Raw genomic sequence first — 25,757 nt, 5'->3', positions numbered from 1 at the left:
TGTTTCACAAAGCCATTTTCAACTGTCATTTTAAAAACTGTAAGAGTTCCAAAAACGTTTTGGGAGGGGAAGATTATATTCAAACACTGTACTCTGTTCTACATTCCTGAATACCTGCTGCTTACTTGCATCTATGTAGAATTGCTCATTTGTGAATTAAGAACTTTGCAGGGGGAAACCTTAACCTAAGCGCTATCTTTTCACAGGTCAAAACTGCTCTTTTTCCTGTGTTTTCTATTCTCTATTGCGATACGTGAATTCAATTGCCTTACTTACTTTCTGAATTGTTTTGTCACCACATTGGTGATTGCTGCCCCATATATATATATGAAAACTTATGTGTGATTTGAATTTTAAATAAATAAATAAATATTTACCTTTACCAACCAGCCTGATTCCTGGTCCACTGAGATGTGGAGGGTTTTGACCCATGTGGAATCATTAGACGGGGTAAATGTGGGGATTAAGCTGTAGCTGCCCATCACTTTACCCCAGAACAAAAATAAATCATTGGAGTGGGTAAAGATGGGGATGCGCTGTCGCCGCCCATCATTTCATCCCAGAATCCAGGAGAGCTGCGCAGTTGTGCGCACACCAAAATGGTTACCTAACTTGCCACCCACTAGTGTAAAGAAAGGTCTTTGTTAACAAAATCCACTGTTACTGATGTCAAAAAGTTGCTGAAATCGTGACTCATTGGACCACTTTAAAGATTCAACCCTTTTGTGGGGTTCCACATAACCATTTTACTGTAAGGAGCCCCATGAAAACAATGTTAAGCAAGGATTTACGACCATGTAAGAACCATTCCTGTTTAGAATGCATTAATCCAAGAAAGATCCCAAAATTGCATGCAGTACCAACAAAATCCTCAAGGCGGCGCTAGCGGTCTAAACTCTGACAGGAGAGCTGTCTTGCAAAACTGTCTAGTGCAAAGAAAGGGGTCTTATTTAATTAAAAGTTCAAAGGGGTTGCCTGTCCTGAGAACTCTTGACACTTCAGAACTCAACACAAGAAGCCAGGAAATCACAGGGTTCTGTTAATTAAATGCAAAGTGGCTCCCTGGCCTCCTGATCTCAGCTTCCCAGAGACCACACAATGGCCCCTTTCCTCTGAAAGGAATATGTTGATTTTGACTGTTTACTGTCAACAAAGGCCTGCCTGCCAGAGGACACATGTGACTGACCCACCCAAGTCTTGGAGGCGGACTCCAACACTCTGAGAAGTGAATTGAAAGAAAAATATATATTTTACAAAAACACTGATAACTCTTTGTAATCAAATGACAGAAATGTATAACTTTGAGAGCCTTAATTTAAAAAATGTACCTTCAATTCAAGCCCAAACTCCAGTTTGTGTGATGTTCTGGGGCAAAACCCTGCTAATTGTTAATATTACAGACACTGTGTTTAAGTTAGACAAATGAAAATTCATTGGTATAAGTATGGACAGGCTGTGTACATCTGTATGAAGTTGGAAGAAAAATCTGATGTTGCAAAACCACTAAAAAGGTGCAAATATTGCCATTTCTGAATGCAAGCCCCCAGGAAGAGCGGATTTGGACAGGGTATATCTCCTGTGATATGTGATGTGTGTATGTCATTTTAAACAAATGTGTACCTGTGCAAATATGCCTTTTGGATCAAAATATAGATTGTGTGTAAGTTGACAGGGGTGGGTTCTCTGTACCATAAACAGACCTCATCATGATGACACTTCATTTCATTCCCCCAATCAAGTGGAAGCGGATGAAGTGGCCAATGGCAAGTGGAGAGGGGTAGGGTCTAGTGATGCTGCACACACACCCATTTTAAAAACAGATAAAAGCAGACAGACAGGACAGATAGGGACCTTCAAATCCATTTGCAGCTGGAAGATCTGCCGGGAAAATCCATACTTTACCTCCATCAACCTTCAGAGCGCTAACATAGAGACTTCCATCTATCCACCAGCAGAGCAGACCCAGACCAGACCGCTGTTAGCAGAACCAGAGAGAGCTGACCCAGATCACTGTGAAGTGCAGAGACCAGAGTCCAGTCTAAAACCTGACCAGATCCGTGGCGAGGCCCATTCTATTTCTAAATATATTGTGAGTACATAGCAGAACTGTGCAGAACCAATCTCTTAGTTAAAATAATATAATTCAATCTATTTTAATCTAAGTAGAACTGCCTCCTAACTGTCACCTCTCATTTTCTAGTTGCTAGCTGTCACTTGTCTTTTTGAACTTTAACATTTCAAATCTGAAAAACGACCTTTACCATATCGCTCATATCTCCGTGACCGTTTGTCTTAGAGACTTGCAGTAACTTTCCTCTGAAAGCTGTGAATCGTGGCTTTCCTACGAACCTAGAACCGCATTCCTACCCCTATAGTTTTGCCGCAATCGCGGAAAACGCACTCGCGAATTTACCGCGATTTGCAAATTTCTCAACGTGTGAAAACAGCAGTTTTCTTGCTTTCAGTTGCCAAAAATTCGTTTAACCTGCTAGTTACACCCTAGGTCCTTGCTAAAGTGAGCCTGGACTAATATTAACTTGATTTCACTCACCCTGAACCTCCTAGAGGGAATTAAAAGCATTTTAGTATATTTTTCACTTCATTGCCAGCACATATAAAAGCATTTTGGGCCTGTGTTTAAAACTCCGATCTGTAATCTAAGCTTGCTGGGGTGAACTGAATTACATTTGATTGCATTTCTGAGAACTGTGTGCTTCCTTCCATTTCCTTGCATTGCATAAAGGGGGGAGGGGATTGCCAGAGAAAAGTGATTACATTGTTTTGTTGAACGCATATTGAGTATTTTCTGTACTGCATTTTCATTCCACCTTGCATCCATTTGAAACCATAAAAGTATTGTTGCTATCTTATTCATCCTATAACCACTCATCATTGATTATAAAGAGGTGTGCTAGTGCCAGACTTTCCATTATGGATTACTGATCAGATTAAGTGTGATATTCAATTATTAATTTATTCTACAGTGTGATATATATATCTATTGTTTAAATTATCAAATAAACCTTTTAACTTGCAAAACAGAACTACTTCTTGGCTCAGTGGGGTCAGGGTTATTCAAAGAGAGGGGTGTTATATAGGGGTTTTCATCCAGAACGCATGAACTGGACATAAAGATATATCAATAAGGGTTTCCATTCAGTATCCCAGACTAGGCATTGACTTAGCTGTAGTGTTGAATTGAATCCTCTTACAGAGACCTGGGGGGGTATTTTGAGAAGGGTGTGATATGAGTGGTATATCACTCAGAATATTGAACCTATAGACACAATAAATAACTATTTCATTTGCGCATTGCCTGCTAGGCGAGACCCGGGTGTATTGCCTAATTGAAATCCTTAACATAAGTTTGAGGATGGCGTTTGCGGAAGAGTGCACTATATACTTATATATAGAGGTTGGAGTTATACGGAAGGTGTAACTGCCAGGGCATCCAACGGCGACCTTGCGGTAATCAGTCTGAGAGCGTAGAGATAGCTATCTGGTGACTGCAATGATATGCAAGATCCTTTCCTTCTGGAAGGACTCTGGTGCTCATAACTGAATTAGCTTCCAAAAAGAAGGAAGAGACTGTGGCAGCTGATTAATTAAAATGCTACTGGCAGGGACACGACAGTGAGTAAAAGTGAACTATGCAGGAGTCATGGTACAGCAGAAGCAAAGGCAGCACGGAGAATCAGCAATCAGACACTGGACCCCAAAGTAGCTTGTCGCTATTCTGAAGTATCTTTAAAGGATACACAGGAAACAGATAAGTTCCAAACGCATATATTCTTATATAGAGGCCCTCCAGCACAGTTGACAGCTGTTCTACTGAACTTCTCATCCCCACTTATATACATATTGGCCTAGAACCTGTGTGATTCTATGTTTCCCTGGAACCACACAGCCTTTTATGATGCTAACCTGGAAACATACCAACAAATATACATGCAAACTGTTGCACATGCCATACCATGTTTACTAATACAGTTTGCCACTACAGTAGCCAATACCCAAACATGTTTATGTTGGCAGTTAACAGTTACGCATTTTAAAACAGAACATGATGATGAACTGAAACAGTAAATTGTTTAACTACAATGTATAACATTAAATGATGCACACGACCATATATAACACTTTTACAGCAGCCTTGCAGCGAGTCTCTGGCCTAGCTCTGCCACGTGTGGAGACGTATCAGGTTCTCAAGCAAAGAGAACTAATGTGAAGACACGTCAGCACTCGCGCTCTCTACCAAGTTAAATACATGTGCAGCAGAATAAACTCATCAGTAGAGTGCCGAAAGGGGAGATAGTATGTTCTTGGCTTGCTTGCAAGCTCTTGTAAGGTGGCCTGTTTTTTGATTTAGCCAGAAGCTCCATGGTCTACACAAGGATAGCTCTAAAACGTCCCTAGGCTGCGACTTGCTAAACGAGCCATGCTGTTTATTGCTTTAACAGTACAGGCCGGATTATCCAACATAAACACCAGTGCTAGAAATGGAGCAAATACACTTAGCAGCAGCACCTGCATAGCGAGCACAGAACCGAGCATACAGGTTTGGTCTCAATCCGTATGATCTAAAAACGTGTACACCTCGTCAAAAATGCACCAGGCTATTTTTAGCGTGATGCTTTGCTGCGTATAATGTAAAGAAATGTGTTCACTAAAGTTATTTGTATGCCATGGAGCATACAAAGTAAAAACGAAACTGCTTCATTGCTCTCGCAATGGATTTATTTTTTTTAGATGATACATATAGGAGCGAAACCTGTTTGCTGAATTCTCTACTACACAAGCAGCAATACCGATCCTAAATTAATGTGGACTTTTTCTTGCGCAAAGGCAACATTTATGTGAGTTGGCCATAGGTGTCTAAAATGAGGGGCTAGACTATCCAACATTTGCACTGGTCTGTCTCAATCTGTATTATCTAAAAGTGTTTACACTAGGGCAAACACGAATCACACTGTTGTTTGTACTATGTTTTCTGAATAACATAACATCACGTGTTCACTACATTACTTTTCATGTAGGCCAGCAAATAAAGTAAATACAACAAAATGCATCATGTCTGCTCTTATAATACCATTTTTAGATAATATGGATTGTGGCTAAACCTGTTTGCTTCATTCCATGTCCTTTCAGCAGCATATTTGGTGCTAAAACCATTTATTAACTCATGTTTTGGCACAAGAGCAACATTTCGATTATCTGGCCTTATATGGTTGAAAAGGAAATATAATTTGCAAAGTCCAAGATGAGAAAAGCATGAACAATAATATGGCTGTTGTGCAAAATATACCTAGTATTTGCCCTCATACATTCTGAGGACTCCAGTTGATTTTGAGTTGCAGGAAATTAATTAGACTATGCCCTGGTGCGCCTTTCTTAGTGCACAGCCATTGATTGGAGGGCAGAGCATTGGCTCCATTATTCACACGGTATACAGTGTTTATATCGAATCCTGTATATCGAATGCCCATATATCGAATATTTTATCTTGAAAACCTTTATAGTGAATGTATTTAGGGTCGGGTAAATGGTTAAATGGGTTTTTAGGGGTGTGAAACAGGGTTTTTGACGGGGAACCCCTGCAAAAAAAATGCACGCCCTATAAAAGTTTTCAAGATAAAATATTCGATATGTGGGTTTTCGTTATAAATTACTTCGCTATAAAGACATGTCACTTATTCGCACATGCCTTCTTTGTGGAAAATAATCAGGTACTCAATAGCTTGAGTGTTGGAATTGAACAGGTGTCTTTTGTCTGAGTCTCCAGCCTGTCCTAGTAGTTGCTTTACCAGTGGTTATATGCCGTAACATAGTGAGATGTTAAGTGTGCTTCAATGGTGAATATAAAGGTAACTTTTTCTATGCCCTCACCTTCCACTGCACCAGAAAACATCTAGTCCCAGAGGGCCTGATTCATGGAATTGTTAGCACAGTGCAAAATAACTTTGCACTGGTGCAAAGTGACTTTACACTGCCAGCAAACACACTGATTCACAGAGCAGTGCAAATTGTATTTTTAGGGTGCAAAGTTTTGCACCAGTGCAAAGTCAGTGCAAAGTCACTTTGCACTGCAAAAATACACTTTGTACCACTCTGTGAATCAGGGTGTTTGTCGGCAGTGCTAGGTCACTTTGCATCATTGCAAAGTCACTTTGCACTGCTCTATAAATTCCATGAATTGGGCCCAGAATGTCTTCTTTTGCTGAACACGGCAAATGCTCTCATTTACATGGATTTCCTGTGCCAGCAGGAACCTTGAGCAATCTGTGTGACTGTATTTGGAAGCAAAGGCTGCCACGTTAGGTATTTGAGCAGCGATTGCAAATCTATGCCGGTCCATGTACACATGGTGGAATTCTACCTGTTTTATGCTGAGCAGACTGCCAGAATCTACAACCGGGACATGGAAGAAGCCCTGCAATTCAGTGCTGACCAAGAACATAGAAAACTATAATGTGTACCAATCTATATTGAGTACACACACCCACACACACATGGACACACACTTGTAGGGATTCCCGAGTGCTATGCAAAGAGGCAAGAACTTGTTAGAGGCCTGATGTGGTACACTGGCATGTTCTAATATTCCTATATCACATTTCTCAATTCTACTGCCACCAAAGCCGAGTTAACACCAAGGACCTTGGGAGGGTAAAGTAATCCAGACAGGAACGAGGTGTCTCCATCGTCTGCAAAACCAGAAGATGCCAACATGCCTCATTGCAAGCAGGGCATGGTTGGCCAGAGCAATTTTCGCTTGACAGGCTGGTGGCTGTAGTTGTACATTTGCCGGTAGATGTCCAAGAATGGATGTACTAGAATTCAGAGAAAATAATGCGGTGGGCATGCCTCTTCTGATTAAAAAGGGGCATATCAGTATGCATACATCCTTTCGTTCAATAACATGATGAGAATAATGCTCCTTATATCCATGAAAGGTTATTCCCAAAAAAAGTCAGAACATAATGACTAGAAATTGTTTGAAAGAACAAGAAGAACTAAAGGTTCAGAGTGTCAAATTCGGAAAGCAAGAGGCTTAACTAGTCAAAAGAAAATTCAGGGTTTATTTTAGGTTCCTATTAACTTCTATGTTGATGGAACAAAACTGCAGCAATCGTGTAGGCTGTGATTTTGTTCATGAGGAGAAATGTCAGGGCTTGGGCTTGGCTGACTAGGGCCGAGTAGACAGGCAGTGGAACTACCTTACCCTCAGGTGTTTTGCAGGTGATTCTACAGCAGAAACTGACTGCAGACGAACTAGGCCCACAGGTGCTTGCAATTAGGACACTTTGAGGCAACATCTAAGGACTGCTTTGATTCCTGTCCTCCATGTAATTTTGCTAATGAAATAAGAATGCCTGCTGCAATCGTACCAAAGTGTATTCAGTGCTGTTTTTTTCTTTTCTTCTTTTGGTTTAGAGACCTCTTTACCGGCATGCAACTGTACCACAGATGTCTGCAGAACATTTGGCAAAGCGATATACTACTTGTATCCATTCAACATCGAATATCATATTATGTCATCAGCAATGCTCTATGTCTTATGGAAAAATATTGGAAGCACAATGAGATATCGTCATGAGAAATCAAAGATTGATTTAAGTGGAACATCGATAGGCAACGCTTTGGGGCTATGTGTCCTGGTTGCCACAATAGCGGTAACAGTGTTCTACCTTCTTTTCATTGGAAAATCAAAACGCAACAGTGAAATAGCGCTTGCCGTGTACTATTTGTACTGTGCAGCGCTACTGATGGCAATGTGTCTGGCTACAACCATTGGCCTGCTCGCATCCTGGATCAAAACCAGAATACCGAGTGATGTGAAAAGTCCTGCATTGAAACTGGATGTAGAGCTTTTAGTTGGCTCTGCATGTGGGTCTTGGCTTATGTCCTGGGGGTCCATTCTGGCCATCATCTATGCAGACTCCCATCCAGTCTACACGTGGTATAACCTGCCTTACTCCATCCTGGTGATCATTGAGAAATACGTTCAGAACCTCTTTATCATTGAGTGTATACACTATGTAGAGGAAAAGGCAAGAGAGGAGGACACGCAGAAGGAGGGACGTGTGTCAACTTTGCCATGTGAGAGTCCTTTCTTCCCTGATCCACCATTTGAGCTGTTATATAGTGAGCCCTTCACAGCTGACAACGAGAAGCTTCCCGACATGGGCATTCCCAAGATTCCATATGAAGACATCAACGCTGTCCTTGCAGATGTCAAGAATGAGAAAAATAATTTCTTTGGTCCTCCTGCCTGTGATCCTCAAACTAATGCAACGAACTTGAAAGCACTCAGCGTGAGAAGAAGAATTCTGAGGACCATTACTGTGTTTTTGTTCCTGTGTAACATTTCGGTAAGAGCGTTCATATCCTCCAAGCAAAACAATGTTTCCTTTTAAATCCACACACTGTACTAAAAGTGTAGGAAGGAACTCTTCCTCAAATGTATGTAGAACGTGTGCTAGGCAATGCCAAAGCAGGGGCTCATTGTCCCTATTTATGCTACGTGTGCCAGGGTGCTTTATTCTGTTTTTTGGAAAATTGCCCACATCGGCATTTCAGAAGAGGACCCCTCCTGTTATCCCAAGTCTCTCCTGTAATTCCAAATCACATCTGTAATCCCACATCTCTCCTGTAATCCCACATCTCTCCTGCAATCCCACGTCTCTCCTGAAATTCCAAATCACTTCTGTAATTGCAAACGAGCTTTTGAAGATGTCAGCCCATTCTGTGAGGAGGGTGTCATTCATTTTGAGGGTTCTCATTGGAAATAGACTGGGCATGGACATCAGAAGTACTGGAGGGGCTGTGGAATTAGGTCCTTTCCATGCATCAGGGTTGCCATTATGTGTTTGCTATTATGATAGGTGAATGGATAACTCACAGAGCTGAGAGTTAATTTCAAACATGGCGTCAGCTGGCATTTTCGGTTCATTGCTATTAATTGATTAGTAATAACACCACTAATGACCGCTCTTGCAAGCAGAAGGAATGTATGAAAAAGTAACGCAAGCTGTAGTGCATCTTACGTCATGCGTACAGCCCCTGCAAGCCGTATGCATGCCACTGCAGGACATGGCATGACATGTGAGAAGCTTTCCTAACGTACCCAGGGACGTACAGCTTGCTGATTATGAATGTTGAGGCATAATTGTAGAGTGGCCCTCTCAGGGAATTTTTCCCATCATACATAGGGGCGGGCGTGCCATATCACGTATCCGGCCAGAGCAGATGTCCTGCTAAGAGCTATGCTACCCCAGAGCTTCTCATCGTGTTTGAAAGTTGGGCAGATGTATATGTCTCAAGCACATATGACCTGTACTCTTGTCCTCTATATAACAAATGACAACTCATTTAGAAACCTGTTTTAGGATCAATCATGAAATTCCCACAGAGCAGTTGTAACTGTCTGGTAATCAGTTGGATTCATAACAAACTCAGTGATTGCCAGTAGGCTTTATGCTACAATACCATTATTTATTTATTTGATTGCACAATATATTGACTTTAGTCCAGATGACCTGAATGTGTCATGGCACTAGAAGGACATGAAGGAATTCCATGTAAATTGAGGGTACCGGTCTCTGGAAAGCGGCTGGATGTTGAATCTTTAGTGGCCCCCCAAGACTGTCTGGAGGACCGGAACATGTTCTTGGAGTGACATGACACATTCAGGTTGAATAGATTGCGAGTCCAACTCATTACCAGCCGGTAGCAAGTGCTGTGCGTGGGTTTCAGATCCAGCTGTCCCTCTGTATTCTCTGTAAGCAGCATCTCACAGGGACCTCAGAACTCCCATTCCCAAATGACTGGCGATGCTCTGGGATGCAGCGAGGTAAGAGCTGGTGATTGTACCACTATACATCGGGCACCCTGCAGGCACATATGTATGCGGTATGTATCTGCATCCAAAAACAGATCTCATTTGCAATAATAAAGGGTCCCTTGTGGGGGTGCACCGACACAGATCCCTATAGTCTTCACATGATGAAAACGCACACCGAACAACCCTGTGTGTAATATTCAGCCTATAGATTGCTTGTAGGACTAGTCTAAACCAGGGCTTAGGGTGAAAGTGAATATTCCAAATGTCTAATAGCTAGTAGATGGGTGCATGGGTTTTAATATGTACTTACGGCATTTCTACATATCTATATCTACCGCAACTTTACCTAGTTTATGAAGAAAAATGTATTTGTTTTTCATTGCAATTGTATTCATACTTTAGGTTTTCCCAATGTCCTGTATCATGCTTCTTTTATAGATATCTCTCACTGATACCAAACAAGTATTAACCCTTCTATACTGCACATACCTGAAGATGTTTAGGGGCTGATTCAGGGAATTCTTCACAGAAATTGCGCAAGTGCCGCGTGCCGAAAATGCCACTGTGCGATTAAGTAAATCTGCGCGCAGCACGTATTCATGGGTTGCTCACGCAAAGTAACTGTATTCGCAAGTCCTGGCTTGTACGTCCCTGACACGGCCACATGCGAAGCAGTAAACTGCCAGGTCAGCTATCTTTGCACGGTCCCCCAAAATCCTAACTCAGCAATAACTTGGGAAATGTGAGTCCGAACCCACGTAAACCTTCTTGCACCCCGCAACACACGTACACGCACCCCTAAAATTCACCGGAATGCCGATTGAGTACACCCCGCGAAATACGACATGCAATCCCACCTGCGTGCTGAAAATCCTACACGCAAGTAGTCGGCTGGCGGATCCTATGAAGGACTTGCATGGGTATTTCCCAGCCGAAACGTTAAGTGATCGATTCCATGAATACGTCTCTTGCTGCACAATAGTGGGCGTGAGAGGGACTGCCTGCAGGCTGTCCCTTGGAATGCCCACTTCTTTGCAAGTTAGTCCTCATTTCTGGTGTTCAGCCTTATTTCCCGCCCTCTGTGCAGGCCACGGCCACCGACTGCTCGGAGTCTCTTGCAAAGGCCCTCGACAGCTCGCACAGGTGTGACAATCCACGCAGGTCCAGGAAAAGTCGAGCGCATTTGATTCCAAGAATCCACAAACAGAGTTGCACGTGCCGATCGGGCACAAGTAGTCTATTATCTGCGCAAACAATTCCATGAATCTGCCCCTTAGAGAATATAGATATTTATTTTTAAATGCATCCTCCAAAGTGCAACATTGATAAATCTGGTGTGGCTAGATACCATTTTTAGCCCAATCCCTAAATCCTTGGGATGCTGAGAATTATGCCATTCTGATTAAAAAAATGTCAGACATCAGATTTAATGAACACATGCACATGTTTTGAGGAAAAACGTCGTGTATATAGTGCAATGAATTAAGAAACAAGCGCTAATACAGTATCTGCCACCAGAGGGCAGCAAATCCATGCCCTTTAGTACTAAATACATTTAAAAAGACTAATTCAATACCATGTAGAATAAATTAGAATTAATACATTGAAATTACATTTTACTAAGCATATGCAAAGTCAATAATATTGACTTTTTTATATGCACTACATGTGCATTTGTCAGCTATTACCAACATTTGCTTAGGTACTCACACATTTTAGCATTATAAGTCCAAGGACTTGCATCGTTAGGGAATGCTTGAGCTGCTTTTGATAGAATGGCGCCTGTATTGGTGCTGTCATGGGAACGTTTTGTGAGGCTACTTTTTCAGCTTATTTTGGACTCACTGTGCGCTGGTGACAAGGATCATTCTTTATCACTGTTGCTTATACTGGGCTGGCATTTTGTGCTTCCCACTATATGTATGGACCTAAAAGTAACAGCATGCAAAGGGAAAGTCCTGGTCTAGCTCACGATGTCACGCATGACATGGGCCCACTTGTGAGTTTCTCCTCTGGTCCATCACTCCTCTGATCATTAACCCCCTTGTGAGTCACCTTTCTCCGGTCACTCACCCTTCTGACCCTTGGAGGGTCACTGTCCTTTGGCCCTTCGCTCATCTCGTTCATCAATTGTCAGGCCATTGGTTCCCTTGTGAGTTGCTTCACTGGTCCATCATCTCTCTGGAGCTTGCGTTGTGGGTTTGTGGTTGGCTTTGTCACTTGAAAGTTGGTGATGGACTGTACCATAATCCCATGTAAGACTGAGCAGTGCTATACATTCCAGCACGGACCCATTCCATTCGGGAGATGCTAGTTCAGTCCTTTTTTTAACTTTGCATTCTGGGGCTTCTAGTCCCAGATTTCCCCATTATAAATCTTGAACTACAAGTACCACAATGTACAGTTAAAACTGGGACCGAACTAGCATCTTCTGACTGCAGTATTATAGTTGGAGTGTCTTTGAGGAGCCAGTGGGCAGTCAAAAGGGAGCTTCTGTGAAACTAACTTGAAACTGTAGGACCTAAATGTTTTCCATGGCACAATGTCACCTGATTTAGCAACTCTTAGCCTAACATTAGACAATACGACATAACAAGGCATACAATCATCATGGATGTAAGCAAATAAATGTGACCAACTGTGATGCCAAATTGAAAATGGTTGTTATTATGTAGTCTGTTGTGCAAGGTATGGTATTAGTAACCACCTGCAAATCATTCTACATCCCACCCTAATTAACAACACATCTCTAAAAAGGACACCTACTCAAAAACAGCATAAATTACACAATGAAACACACACAACCCAAAGACACGTGTCTACAATAAAGTTCCATATAAAGCACACTAGCCCAACACTGATACACCAACACAATAAGACAAATTTGTCCTGCTAAATTAGCCCCATACCGCACCTCTTGTGTATCCTTAAACGTGAACATGGTAGACTGTGTGCCATACACGAATTAGAATAACAGGGCTTGACAAAGAGTTCCACTCATTCTCCTGTGGGGCAGTACTATGGGCACTTTGGTGACTGGCAGCAAAATGGCAAAAAAGTTAATGATGTCTGCTGAAACCGGCCTCTCTACAACAAGTGCTTTCATTATATGCCCAGGATCACACAATGTGTTTAAACAGTGAAGCTGGAATTTTAACACTCTGCAGTTTAGGCAATTGAACACAAACCGTCTAAACTTCATTTGATCCAAATATTTACATTTCGGATTGCAAGACCTAAAATAATACTGTCTACTAAAGGAGTGCTCGCAAGTTTCAGATAGCCATACGTGAGAAAGCCACCCACTCCTGTTTTTGCCTGGAATTCTCTGCCTTTTAGTTTTTTTAGCTGAATGTCAAATCGTTTAGAAAGAATTGTAAGCCCCAGAATCCATAGGGCAAAACCAGGACCGCATGATGTCACAGGTGGCCAAAGGAAACGTGAGACCTCTGATCATTTTCTTACAAAATACATATCTCAAATGAAGACAGCCTTACAATATTTACATTCCTAGAGAAACATGTTCAGCCAAAAGAATATTGTTTTAGCTTCATTAGCCACATGCTGAATGATAAAGCAGAAGTTCCAGAATACAAAATAATACAAGCCCGAAAAATCTTTTTTTTTATAAAACCACACGTTTAGTTATTCCACTTGGATTAATGGTACCTCTCCAGCATGGTGCTGTGCAAGATGTTAAGAACATTGTCAACTAATGCAAAGCAATACATATTTTTGTATGTCAGTCAAAGACGTTGTGTCTAACGTTTTACATGGAGCTTTCTCTTCTATTGCATGTTTGGGTATTTCACACTTGATGGAACCCCTATTGACTAGGGAACATTCTGTAAGGGGTCTTTCAGGTGGAAGGTACCATCCATCACTGCCAAATTCTTAAACATAAGCAACTGAGAGCACTCCCAATGGGACTAAAACAATGGTGTAATTATGCTTCTGGCATTGCACTCATTAAGAGTTTATTGGCCTAGAAATTGAGCATTGCCCTGCGTTGTCAAGTACTCAAAAATGAAGGTTGGAAAATAATCCTACCCCAACATGGCCTGAGGGAAAGAAAGTAAGACTGGGGCATGTTGGCATCTGTACAAAGAGGCTACCAAATATATACAGTATAGTGCTAAAATCCATGGCATGTGCCCAATCTGGTAGAAAGCTGCATTCACTAGTAAATGCCAACATATAAGGTTGGTAGCCTTTTAGTGCATATGGATGAAGGTTGTGACCACTGTCCATAGCTGAAGGCCATTGCTACTACCCATTCATGTTTTAAAATATATTTGGCCATGCATACTGACCATGGCTGAAGGCCATGCTTAATGCCAGTTACTCTTGTAATGTAATTAGTGATGTCATCAGTGATGTGATTTGTGATGTCATCACTGTGGGCATAGGCTGCGCAGCAGGGGGTGCAAGGTTAAGGTGGCTTTAGCTGCATTTTCAGAGTTTTGTTGCATTAAGATCTCACCTTAACATCCTTGCAACTAAAGTTTTTTCCTTGAATATATATCTATTTATAGAATATTATGCTGACCTACAACAACGTTTTTTTTGTATTGGAGCCATACAGGTTTGTATAGAGTCACTTTGTATACATACCTTAGGCCACAGTTTACAACCATTCCAGCTTGGAAAAAGTAATGTGTTGCTGCTATAGCTAAGAGTGTAATGACATATCTTTTTCTCTTTAATAAAATCGTTGGAGGCTTATCCATTTCTCTTTTGCATCCTTCTTAGCTGGCAGATAAAGATCCTCTTAATGGGACTAACAGTGAATGAGTAATTGTGCTGCTGGCATCCTTTTAACGACCTGTTATAATTGCAGTTCTTTCAAAGGCTGCCAACACCCCTTTCAGAGGATGCTCTGTGGACGGCAAGGTGCAAAGTGCTTAGCTACTGTGTCAACATTTCCAATCATGTGCACACATTTCTTAAAACAAGCGGACAAAAACTGCAACAAATGACCTTTAAATATTATGCAAAAAGCAGCCAAACAGCATTACATTAAAGCATCCACCATCTTGAGAGCAAAAAGGACAGCATCCAATATTATTGAGAACATAAAATGAAGCAAAAGAGATGCCAATGGGTGTGGTTAGGATGGGAGGTCAGGGGTGGGGATTGCAATGCTAAGGCAATGGGCATCCTCTGGGTGGGCACATTACCAAACAACACCAGCACCCTGTTTGACTCTCCTCACGTGTCATGCATCTCGTATCTTTAATCCCTATGTCCATACTTTCAGCATGTAGGTGGCTAGCACCAACTAATGGCCAAAATCAAAAATGGGGAACAAAGTTGAAAGATGAAAGAAAAACATTCACGAGATAAGAGAGACAACATGTGAAAAATTAAAATGCTTACAAATTATGAAAAAGAAGAGGAAACAGCTATATGGTGTATTTTAACAAACCTGATTGTCGTGGTCTGATCACACGCAGGCAGGAGGTTATGGTAGTGCTTGTTTAATCACTAGGTACACACAGCATTGGTTTCACACCATTAAGTGCAATCTCAGCATAAAGTACATTAGTTATATATACATTCAATGAAAACAACTTTGTTAAAGGGACGTTATGGTTACAAGTAATATCGAAAAACCCCTGAAATTTGCCAGTTATGGCAAGCTAAGCAACCATAACTCGTGCCACCACTGTGCACTGGTAAGGCCAACACCCAGGACATCAAAGATGATAAATAAATATATAAATAAATAAATAAGGAGTGCTCCCGTTGTAAGAAGAAAGGATTATTCTTCCAACAGCGGGACGCCACAGGCCACAGGCGTCCCGCTGTAGGAAGGAAAATCCTTTTCCAAGACAGCCAACATGGAAAGAGAAGGTCGGGCTCCGTACACAGCCCCTCTTCCCTTGCCATGGCAGCCTGCAAAACCCTATGAACATATTACTACAAACACTTTTTTTCGCTTTCAAACATATCCTACTTTCGAATAACTTTACCACGTAGCCGGTCCCAGGTAGACATAGCCACTTTAACACCATTTTTCGTCCCTAGCAGTCATGGCCAGTAGCCAGATTGTCTCTGTCATAACCTTATGCCATGACCCAAACAATCTGGCTACTGCCCACCCCCACAGGCTATACCTCAGTCACCAAAGGTATATGACTATTTTTTGTACCTACATTATTAGACTTGTCAAAAAATAAAACACGGGCACATTTGCAAAACCATGCTTTAATGTCCTAGCCAATGCTCCTCACGAGTTTGCTCGAAATCCGTCCATGTTTTATTTTTTAACAAGTGTCAAAATGTATGTACATACAATAGTCATATAACTTAGCCCCCACTTGATAATATCCGTTCAGTCTTTACACAAACAATGAAGGTTAGGTCTATAATCTTTCTCAAAACTTTTGTCCACATTCGTCAAATAGCAACAAAGTTACAAGCCATCAAAAAATGTTGAGACCCCCCCTCTATTTTCACCCCTCTTGAGAAAATCCCACCAAACTTTAGAAAACCATTTATATTTAGATCCAACATCGTTTTGCCAAATGTTGTGCAGATTCGTCAAATGATGCCACAAGTATATGCCTTTACAATATTTTGGGACCCTCCCCCTCTAATTTTGCCCCCTCTTGACAGAATCCAAAGAATTTAGCAAAACCATTCAGGATTAGTTCTAAAATAAAATTGCAAAATTACATGAAATTTCATTGAGTGGTGCAAAAGTTATAAACCATAAAAAAACTGCTTTTCCCCAACCCTGTAATGCAGAAATAGGTACAGATGTGTTAGGTACAGATGTCCTAGGACATCTGAAGTGTCCGCGAACACCACAGGACTGCCCCAGGACATCCACAGTGTTTGCAGACTTTCGGGGGTGAAACAACCTGTTTTTTGAATGCTTATGGCCATATCCAATAGAATTCTCATCCACCCACATCCCCAGAGATTGTTTGTTGAGTTTGACAAGTGCAATGCTGCTTTTTTTATATGTTTTTCACTGCGCTGTCCGCAGTCTCCCAAAAAGTCTGTGAATCCAAGATGGCGGGCGTTTCAGGTAAACCGATGCATTTCACGTTTTCTCACCATCCAATCAGTGGCTGCGTCCCGATGTCCGCGGACCACGCAAAAGTCAGTGAATTTTTCTGGACATAGATATCACACATTTTTTTGCCTTATGTTTAGGTCGTTTAAAAAAAAAACTACTGTACGAAATGCACACCAAATTAACAAAAGCACGCTTTCGGGAACAAGCCACCGCTCCTGCCGCAAATTTAGTGAAAATCCGTCCAGCAGTTTGGGCTGCAGGCGTGAACAAAGTTTTTTCCCATCATGTCTATCCCACCAAACTTCGCAAAGACATGTATATCTAGATCTATTATCAGTTTGCCAAATGAAATGTAGATTCATCAAATGGCACCTCATTTATAAGCCTTTAAATTATTTTGAGATCCACCCCTCTAATTTTGCCCCTCTTCACAAAATCCCGCCAAACTTCGCAAAAACATTCATATCTAAATGTATTATCGGTTTCCTAAATTAAGTGTATATTTGTCAAATGGCACCTCATTCATAAGCCTTTACATTATTTTGGGACCCCCCTCTAATTTTGCCCCCTCATGACAGAATCCCACCAAACTTTGCATAACCACTCAGAATCGGCTCAGAAATATACATGCATAATTCCATGTAGTTCCATTAAGTTGTGCCAAAGTTATAAGCCTTCCAAGAAATGCATTTCACCAACCCTGTAATGCTGAGGTGTCCGCAAACTTTTCAGGACTGTTCGCGAACATCTCAACTGTTCGCAGACTTTTGCGGCAAAAAACACCTTTTTTTGCTTCTTGCAGCCATATCCCATCCCATCCACATCACCCCTCACCTCCCCAGAAATTATTTGATAGGTTTGACAAATGCAATGTTGTGTTTTTTATATGTTTTTACCGCGATGTTCGCAGACACCGGCCGCTGTCTGCGAATCCAAGATGGCGGGCTTTTCCAAAAATCTGAGGCACTTCACACTCTTCAGACTCTTCATCCAATCAGCTAACACATCGCATGTCCGCGGACATGACGCAAGCCGATTTATCAATCGGTGTCCTGTCCGCGGAGCGAACAGGGAAGTGTGTCCGCGCAGCGGACATAGATTTCACTCATTTTTTTAGACCTACTTTTTGGTCGTTTAAAAAAAAATACTACTAAAGAAGAAAGAAACTGCATCATCAGAAAATGTTAATGACATTAAAGTTTATCTTCATGTATACAAATGAATTGTGTGTTTGAGGCCTGCTCATTTCCCTATGTATGTGCACCGTGAGCTGAGACAAAACCCTAAGGAAAGTAATTAAAGAACATATGACAAGGCTAACGTCTAGATATATAGCACCTTTTTCAATTTTATTATTCTGACTGCCAGTAAAAAAAAAACACCTAGCCTATATATGTCAATAAACAAAAACAAGTGTCCCAGATATGTGATGTAATCAGTGATGTCATAATGACATTTGTGATGTCATCTTTGATGTCCTGGGGGTTAGTCTTAGCAGCACACGGTGGTGGCGTGAGTTGTGGTTGTTTAGCTTACCATAACTGGTGAATTTCTGGGGCTTTTCGATTTTACTTGACACCATAACACCCCTTTAACAAAGTTTTTTTTTTTTTAATTTCATAAGTTATTCCAACACAACCATAACGTCCCTTTAACAAAGTTTTTTCAGTGAATTTAAAAGGTTTTTATTAGTGCGACTTAACCATAACGTCCCGCTAACCAAGTTTTTTCATTGAATTTCATAGGTGTTTATTAGTGCAATTTAAGAATAGCGTCCCTTCAAAAAAAATTTTTCATTGAATATATATATTGAGTCTCTGCTGGGTTCACCTGCATGTAAGGTAGTGGAGTGGGTCTTTGGCAAGAAGGCTGCAGGATGAGCCTTGGACTGCCTTCCTTCTCTCAGACTCATCGCGTTCGTAAAGTAATGAAGTGGGAAGCCCGCTTCACATATCGTGTTTTCAATCTTGCAAGATTTTGGCCAGAACTCTCGTGAAGTCCTTTACTCTACATTGATGTCAGTAAAAAGGAAAAAAAGGTTAAAGTCCAGGAAGTTGGCCCAGCATGAACCAATAAAATAAAAGAACACAGAGTCTTGTCTTCATAATAAAAGGTTTAGAGAATGACACAGACATTACAGAAAAAAATACATTGAACAGAATGCTTGTGGAAACAACAAGGGCCTGCAAACCAGAAAATATTTCAAAATAGTTTCAAGGAATATTTTTCTTCATGAGGTTAGAAACTCGTTAACAAAAAACATTGGAATATCAATAGAATGGGCTCTTGCGCCTGAGTTTGGAAGCTCTTCTTCTCTTCAGTGTTAGGCATTCACACTGAACTATATATCTATCCATCTATCTAGCCATCTAGTGAAAACACTTTAGTTACAAGAAAGTTAAGTTGAAACAGTTCTGTGCAACAAATCCCTTGAAATTCAGTGAAAACACATTAGCAAAGTGGTGTTATTGTGGTGGTTTAATGCAACAAAATCTTTGATAGTTGTCGAGTGATGTAGGCTACAACACCTTAACTCTGAGACCCCCAATTAATAAAGCCCATGAACACACTGATAACCACATGATGGCTGATGATCACAAATGACATTACAGGTGATGTAACACATGACATAACGTATTACATCATCAATGACATCAATGGTAACTAGACCAAATGGATAACAGCCATGGCATGTTGCCTGCTTTCATGGGTCAGGACCAAAGGGCATGCTTGGCCCTGCCAAGCCACGCAAAGTAGCCACTCAGCATGGCCTGTGGCCAGACCCAGTTGCCACTTCACTCCTTCGGTGGATGTGTGCACCACTGGCCATGGCCTATTGCTATGACCACTAGCCAGCCTGCCCAGGGCGGCCATGCCCCATTCCCTGCCAAGCCACAGAAACTCGCAATTGGGCCAGGCCTGAGGCCAGATCGAGTGGTCACTTTTTCCCCAGACTGTGTCTGTGGGCCACTGATGTGGCCTGTGGTGATGGACACTAGCCATCCTGCCCATAAAGTCACCCATAGGAGCCACTGGGCCTTGCCTGTGGCCAGCTCCAGTGACCACATTACTTCCGAAATGGGGCCATAGGTATATTAAAGGGCGTAATCACGAGTTGGTGGTGTGGTAAAATTGTGGCAGTAATAGCATTACCGTCGTATTACTGCACTGCCCAACTATGAGTTTGACATAAAGTTGGAGGATACACCTTCAGCTATGTGCCGGAGGTAAATCCGCCGACTTTCCATCCTTTTTCGCTGCAATTGCCATGGTGCAATTACTGCCACAGTAATTACACCGAAAACACTGCATTGAGTCCTATGAGGACTTAAACTGCCACTGCCACTTGTAATCCAGCGGTAATATTGCCAGACCAAGTGGGTGGTATTCCGGCAGTAAATCCCCTGAAATACCTCCCAACTCGTGATGAGGCCCAATTTATTTTGGTTAGCATGCAGTACACATACAACTATACAATATGTTTGTCATACATCTTGAAAATGCACAAGAAAAATATTCATTCTTACCGGAATTTTCCTGTGACATACTATCTGATGTCTTCTGTAATGTCATCAGGGTGTTCCAGTTTCTAGTTTTTCTATTGATGATGTAAAAAGTGTCATAAGTGATAAAATCTGTCATGTTATCTGTGATGGTATCAGTGTTTTTCATTGGCTGGACAGTGGTGGGGCCTGATTAAGGCGGCCTAGCTTCCAACACTTGTCAGATTTTAAGAGTTGTGTTGCTTTAAACCGTCACCTTAAGGTCACATCAAGTAACATGCTTTCCCTTAATTTCATGGGTTTTGTTGTATTGAACTATATAAACTTAACTCATGCTTAACCACTTAACTGTGGAAGTAGGAAGAGCCTAAAGCGATTTCACATAGGAATTCAGAAATAACATACTAGCCCTTAACCATTGAAAGATTACATGATTAATGTCAACTATCTTAAATTGACCAACTGAAGACACTCTCCTTGATAACATCCACATAAGATGCTCAGTAGCAGGAACAAAACTGGATATGTGTGTGTAATGAAAAAATAATAAGGTGCCTTAAAAGCATTCGGTGGGTGCCCGCATGGAGAGTGTAGGGTAACTCCTTGAAAATCAGACATAGAAAAAACAACCCGCTAGGGATAACAGCTAGTGCACCCTTTATCGAGAAGAGCAAGAGCTTTATTTTGTATACAAAAAGGACAATGGTGACAATGGTATTATAAGTCCACTGCCATGTAGCTCTCTCTCCCCCTCAAAATGGAGGCCACTTATAAACACAAAGACCGTCATTGATGACACACTCGTTATACAATATTAATACCCCACCCTCTTTGGATACCACCAATACACATACTAATAATCACATATGGCCCTGTGCCGATTGGTGATGGCGTCTTCTCTGCCGTCTGTTCCACACGTGGGTGACAAATTCTTTACATGAGAATGCTGCTTGCTAATTGGTTAACTTAAAAAGGCAACATCCTACCTTAACTTCTAACCACGTGATATGCATCTGGTCATCAACATTAACTCAGCAGATAACTTTGAGGTCAGTCTTGTCCTTGCAAACTAGGCAACTTGTTTCTCATTCCAGACACGTAGGCACCCCATCGTGCCTCCCTGTCATAATCTTATAACTTGGCATTGCCCTTTGCTCTCCCTGGCACAAATCACGTACCTTGTTGTTCTCAGCTCTTCCTGTATCAGCTGTCCCTCCCAGGGGATAGACCTGGCGTACCACTAATTCATCAAATTCATGAAGGATTTAAAGCACTATTCCTGTACATCTGCCAGTTCAAATTGAATGACCATTCTTGGGGGGGTGGTGATTGTGTCCTAAATCACAGGCTGTTTTGGCAGCTTGAGACCTCTGCCTGGCTCCCATCAGCGTGTCCTTTGTACTAGGTTGCAGCCCGTCTCCCATTCAGCTTCTAACGTGCCTTCCTAATTGTTTAAAGGCCTGACTTGATACAATTATATGTGATTATGTGGGCATGTCCCTTGCCGCGCCTGGGGATTGTAATGTGATAATCAAACGAAAGATGAGACCTCGTTGTTCTGTGTACCTAACACGCCCTGCGAGGATTCATGCCTGCTCTCGACTACACCCCTAGTTCATGGTATGACTGACACCCACAAGCAATGTATTATAAATGACACTATTGCAAAGTATGCTTAGTATTCACCTACTTAAGCTGCTAAATTACATGTGTTCCCCGTCAACTACTTCCACCTATAGATTCCCCCTCCCCCTATACCGTCCTGGAAGCTTTCTCTGCAGCTTAATATAGTTTTCAAAATCTAAATCATTTGGGAGGCGCAGTGATCTGAACCTGTATCCCTACAGAAGTCAGGCAGAAGTTAACACAGGAGATGTGTGTGCCAGAGTTAGGAACAATAAAGCAAGATAGAAGATAACAGCCATTAATCAGAGAAATAGAGCATAGGGAGATGCACATGTGTGAGGAAGGACAGGTATGCAAGAGGTAGGGGTGCAATGGAAAGGAAGGGGTAAAACTGGAAGGATGGGGGTGCGCTGAAACAAAAACATTGGGTGTGGAGGGTAATCAGTGTGTGCACAGGGTGTTTCCGTGTACGATACCAAGTACAAGATTTACTTTTGAGATATAAACACAAAAGGTCCTGTGGATTCAGGGAATAGACATAATTAATGCAAAACAGTCAAATCAGACAAAAACGGTCAGTGCAATATTATATCCAAAAATCAGGGGAAGGAAATCGGTGCATTGTTATGAATCCCTGATTGACCTGCCTGTCCCAGGGATGGCCACTCAACCATAATATAATGTAAGTGCTGTCAGAAAACTAAAACCGAAGACAGCCATTAGGTGGATGGAGATCTTAACAAATTCATCAAAAATGGGGATACTTGCTGGGCCATGTTGTTGGGGCAATCACATAAAAAGAATTTCAAACACATGAGGGCATTGACTCTCATATATAACCGGTGAATACATAACCTGGAAGTATCAATGCTGATCGTGATCAAATAATATGTGCACTCCCTAAGCAGGTCATCCAAAAACTAGCAGCGCCAACACTTTAACCCTAACCTGTCTAAACACTGTCTCGCGTGGGCCACGCAGATTCTGAACCTGTGCAATTGCAATTAACACTGAAGTAAACATTGCCCTTGTGTAAAAAAGTATTCTGTCAATGTATTTTTGCCTCAGGGCAATATTGACCTTGTCCTAGCTCATTGACATGATGCAAAATTGCATTGAACGAATACTTTTTGGGGGGGTCTAAGGCAAATGCTAATTGTTATTATCCTTATTATTAGTAATATTATTATTATTATTTTTATTTATTTTATTTATTAAGTGTGGCCCTCACTTCAGGAAGCAAAATAGCGTTTTAGAATCATAGGGGGAGAATAATGTGAGGGTAGCAGACAAACAAGGGAGAAGTGAGCTAACAACATGGGAGGGCGGGCAATGTGGCGGCAAGGGATCGAAAAGTAACCAGGGCAGTAAAGGCAGTAAACAGTGGGGAGCAGATCACCTCGTGGAGGGTGTGTGGACCTAGTTTTCACTTGCACTGCTGCAAAGACTTTGCCACAGCACTCCACCACATGTAATATGCGCTGCTGTGTGTGCCTTGAAATTGGTTTATCGGAACTGAGAGTTTAGTGATTGAGCAAAAGATGGACCGAGATCTAAGGATTCAAAGACGGCGTGTTTAGAAGTGTTTTAACCACTGCATGTCTTAGCTGTTGAGAGAGATAATGTGTCATGAATCAAGTACTAAAGGAAACTTGCATTGTAGGGGCAGAAGATGAAGCCAATTCCTTTCTTCTTTCCTTGTGGCAGCCTATGAGGGAAAGACATAAAGAAATGTGGCACTGGGATTTTGCTTTTTTCTATATTACTATCTGAAGCCGACGGTTTACTGTTTTCCTGCGAGACCCAGAATACGTCCCTTGGGGTATTGAAGGCTGAGACAACACGAGTGCGGTATTAGCTGAATTTACACAGTTTGATGGCTAAAAAAAGGCAGAAGGAAGTCATAATAAGACTTCATGATTCTTTTAAATGGTCACCATTGATATGTATAGTCTTCTATATGCAATAAGACTGGGAAACCTTATTTGGCAACATTTCAGATCAACTCAACCGTGCGCATTCCAGTAGAACCGCGCTTGCCTATACTCTATCCAGGGTTTGTTGACAGGCTAAAATAACATAGACAGAGAATGTGTGGCTGGAATTCAGGATCAGGCCTGTAGGCAGAGGCAGAGAGAGGAGGTTTCTGGATAAATTGTGGGAAGAGGCCTTCGTTAAGGGATTGAGTACTTAGTTGAGGGAGGGTAGAACATGAAAATAGGATTTAGTTAAGTGAGAGGGAGCACATTAAACCTTGCATTAGTTGCGGAGAAGTAGAACATTGAAATAGGAAATGCGATCTTTTTGTCACTACTACTGCCTGTGCTGGGGACGCACAGAATACTAGTGAGATAGAGGCACAAACACACCATGTATTGCTAGTTACTTGGAAGTGAGGAGAAGATCCCAGAATTATTTGCATGTAGGTAGAAGATTACATTTAATGGCTGTATTTTTTTAGGGGATCACTAAAAACATCAAATGATTTGCCAGTGACGAGCAGTGACATATTCATGAATTCCTCTTCCCAAAGGTAGCCAGTCTAGTTGTGCTTATGTATCTTCTGTTCACAGCTTTATGGAAAGGTAGCCCCGTCTAGATGTGCTTACGTATCTTCTGTTTACAGCCTGATGGAAAGGTAGCCAGTCTAGATGTGCTTACGTATCTTCTGTTTACAGCCTGATGGAAAGGTAGCCAGTCTAGATGTGCTTACGTATCTTCTGTTTACAGCCTGATGGAAAGATAGCCAGTCTAGATGTGCTTACGTATCTTCTGTTTACAGCCTGATGGAAAGGTAGCCAGTCTAGATGTGCTGTTTACAGCCTGATGGAAAGGTAGCCAGTCTAGTTGTGCTTAGTATCTTCTGTTTACAGCCTGATGGAAAGGTAGCCAGTCTAAGTGTGCTTATGTTTACAGCCTGATGGAAAGGTATCCAGTCTAGTTGTGCTTATGTATCGTCTGTTTACAGCTTGATGGACATTTTTCATGGTGTAAAGCAAGTTGCATAGCAACCTATTGCCCTTAGTAACGTATTGTGCTAACAGCGTCTTACTCAATGTCCGTGCTAACTAATGTGATTTCTTATTTCCCTTCAGCTTTGGATACCGCCAGCCTTTGGATGCCGTCCACAGTATGACAATGGATTAGAAGAAACAGTTTTCGGATTTAGACCTTGGATCATTCTGATAGATATTGCACTTCCATTTTCAATTTTCTATCGCATGCATTCGGTTTACTCTCTTTTTGATGTGTATATAAAAATATAATCAACATATACAAAACTCCTTCTTTAAGCAATTTCCAATTACAAAATAAATTGATGATGTGGATGGTAAATTGGCCCCTGAGTAGCACATGTTATAGAATCCAGATTGTTTGTTGGAGATGCTAAATGCTCCTTATTGCAGGTTTTCATATTGATTATGTCATGGATTAGTCAAGGACAAGATGGTACTGTTGCTTTTCACGATTAAAACAAATAGGATTCTAATTTAATGTAGGTTTCTAGCAAATGTATTTGTAAAACATATATGATGTGAGTAAGGGATCTACAGATATGTTTCATATAAGTGAAGCGCAATAACCATATAACTTTAGACAGTAACCTGTGTCAAATGAACAGGCAAGCATTGAATTGTTTCGTTGTTTTGTTGACGTAATATTGTGTGCACTATGAGAAACGGAGGAAATACGTGCTTTCCATTCAAAGCTTTTCTAATTACTGTTGCTATTTTTCACAATATGTGTATTATAG

At 41.4% G+C, this 25,757-nt stretch overlaps 1 protein-coding gene across 1 annotated transcript in view; it reads left to right on the top strand.

The window, feature by feature from the left end:
* LOC138516660 (proton channel OTOP1-like) overlaps positions 1-25,339 on the top strand; it is a 682,031-nt gene extending 656,692 nt beyond the window's left edge. Inside the window, exons 6-7 of the mRNA XM_069631959.1 lie at positions 7,435-8,372; positions 25,099-25,339. Coding sequence (XP_069488060.1) covers positions 7,435-8,372; positions 25,099-25,269 — 1,109 coding nt within the window. The 3' untranslated portion in view covers positions 25,270-25,339. The remainder of the gene's footprint in view (positions 1-7,434; positions 8,373-25,098) is intronic.
* The last annotated feature ends 418 nt before the right edge of the window (positions 25,340-25,757 follow it).

Source organism: Ambystoma mexicanum, chromosome 6q, assembly GCF_040938575.1.
Source record: "Ambystoma mexicanum isolate Mex_15411 chromosome 6q, UKY_AmexF1_1, whole genome shotgun sequence".
Lineage (NCBI taxonomy): Eukaryota > Metazoa > Chordata > Amphibia > Caudata > Ambystomatidae > Ambystoma > Ambystoma mexicanum.
This window is presented reverse-complemented; position numbering and strand designations above follow the sequence as displayed.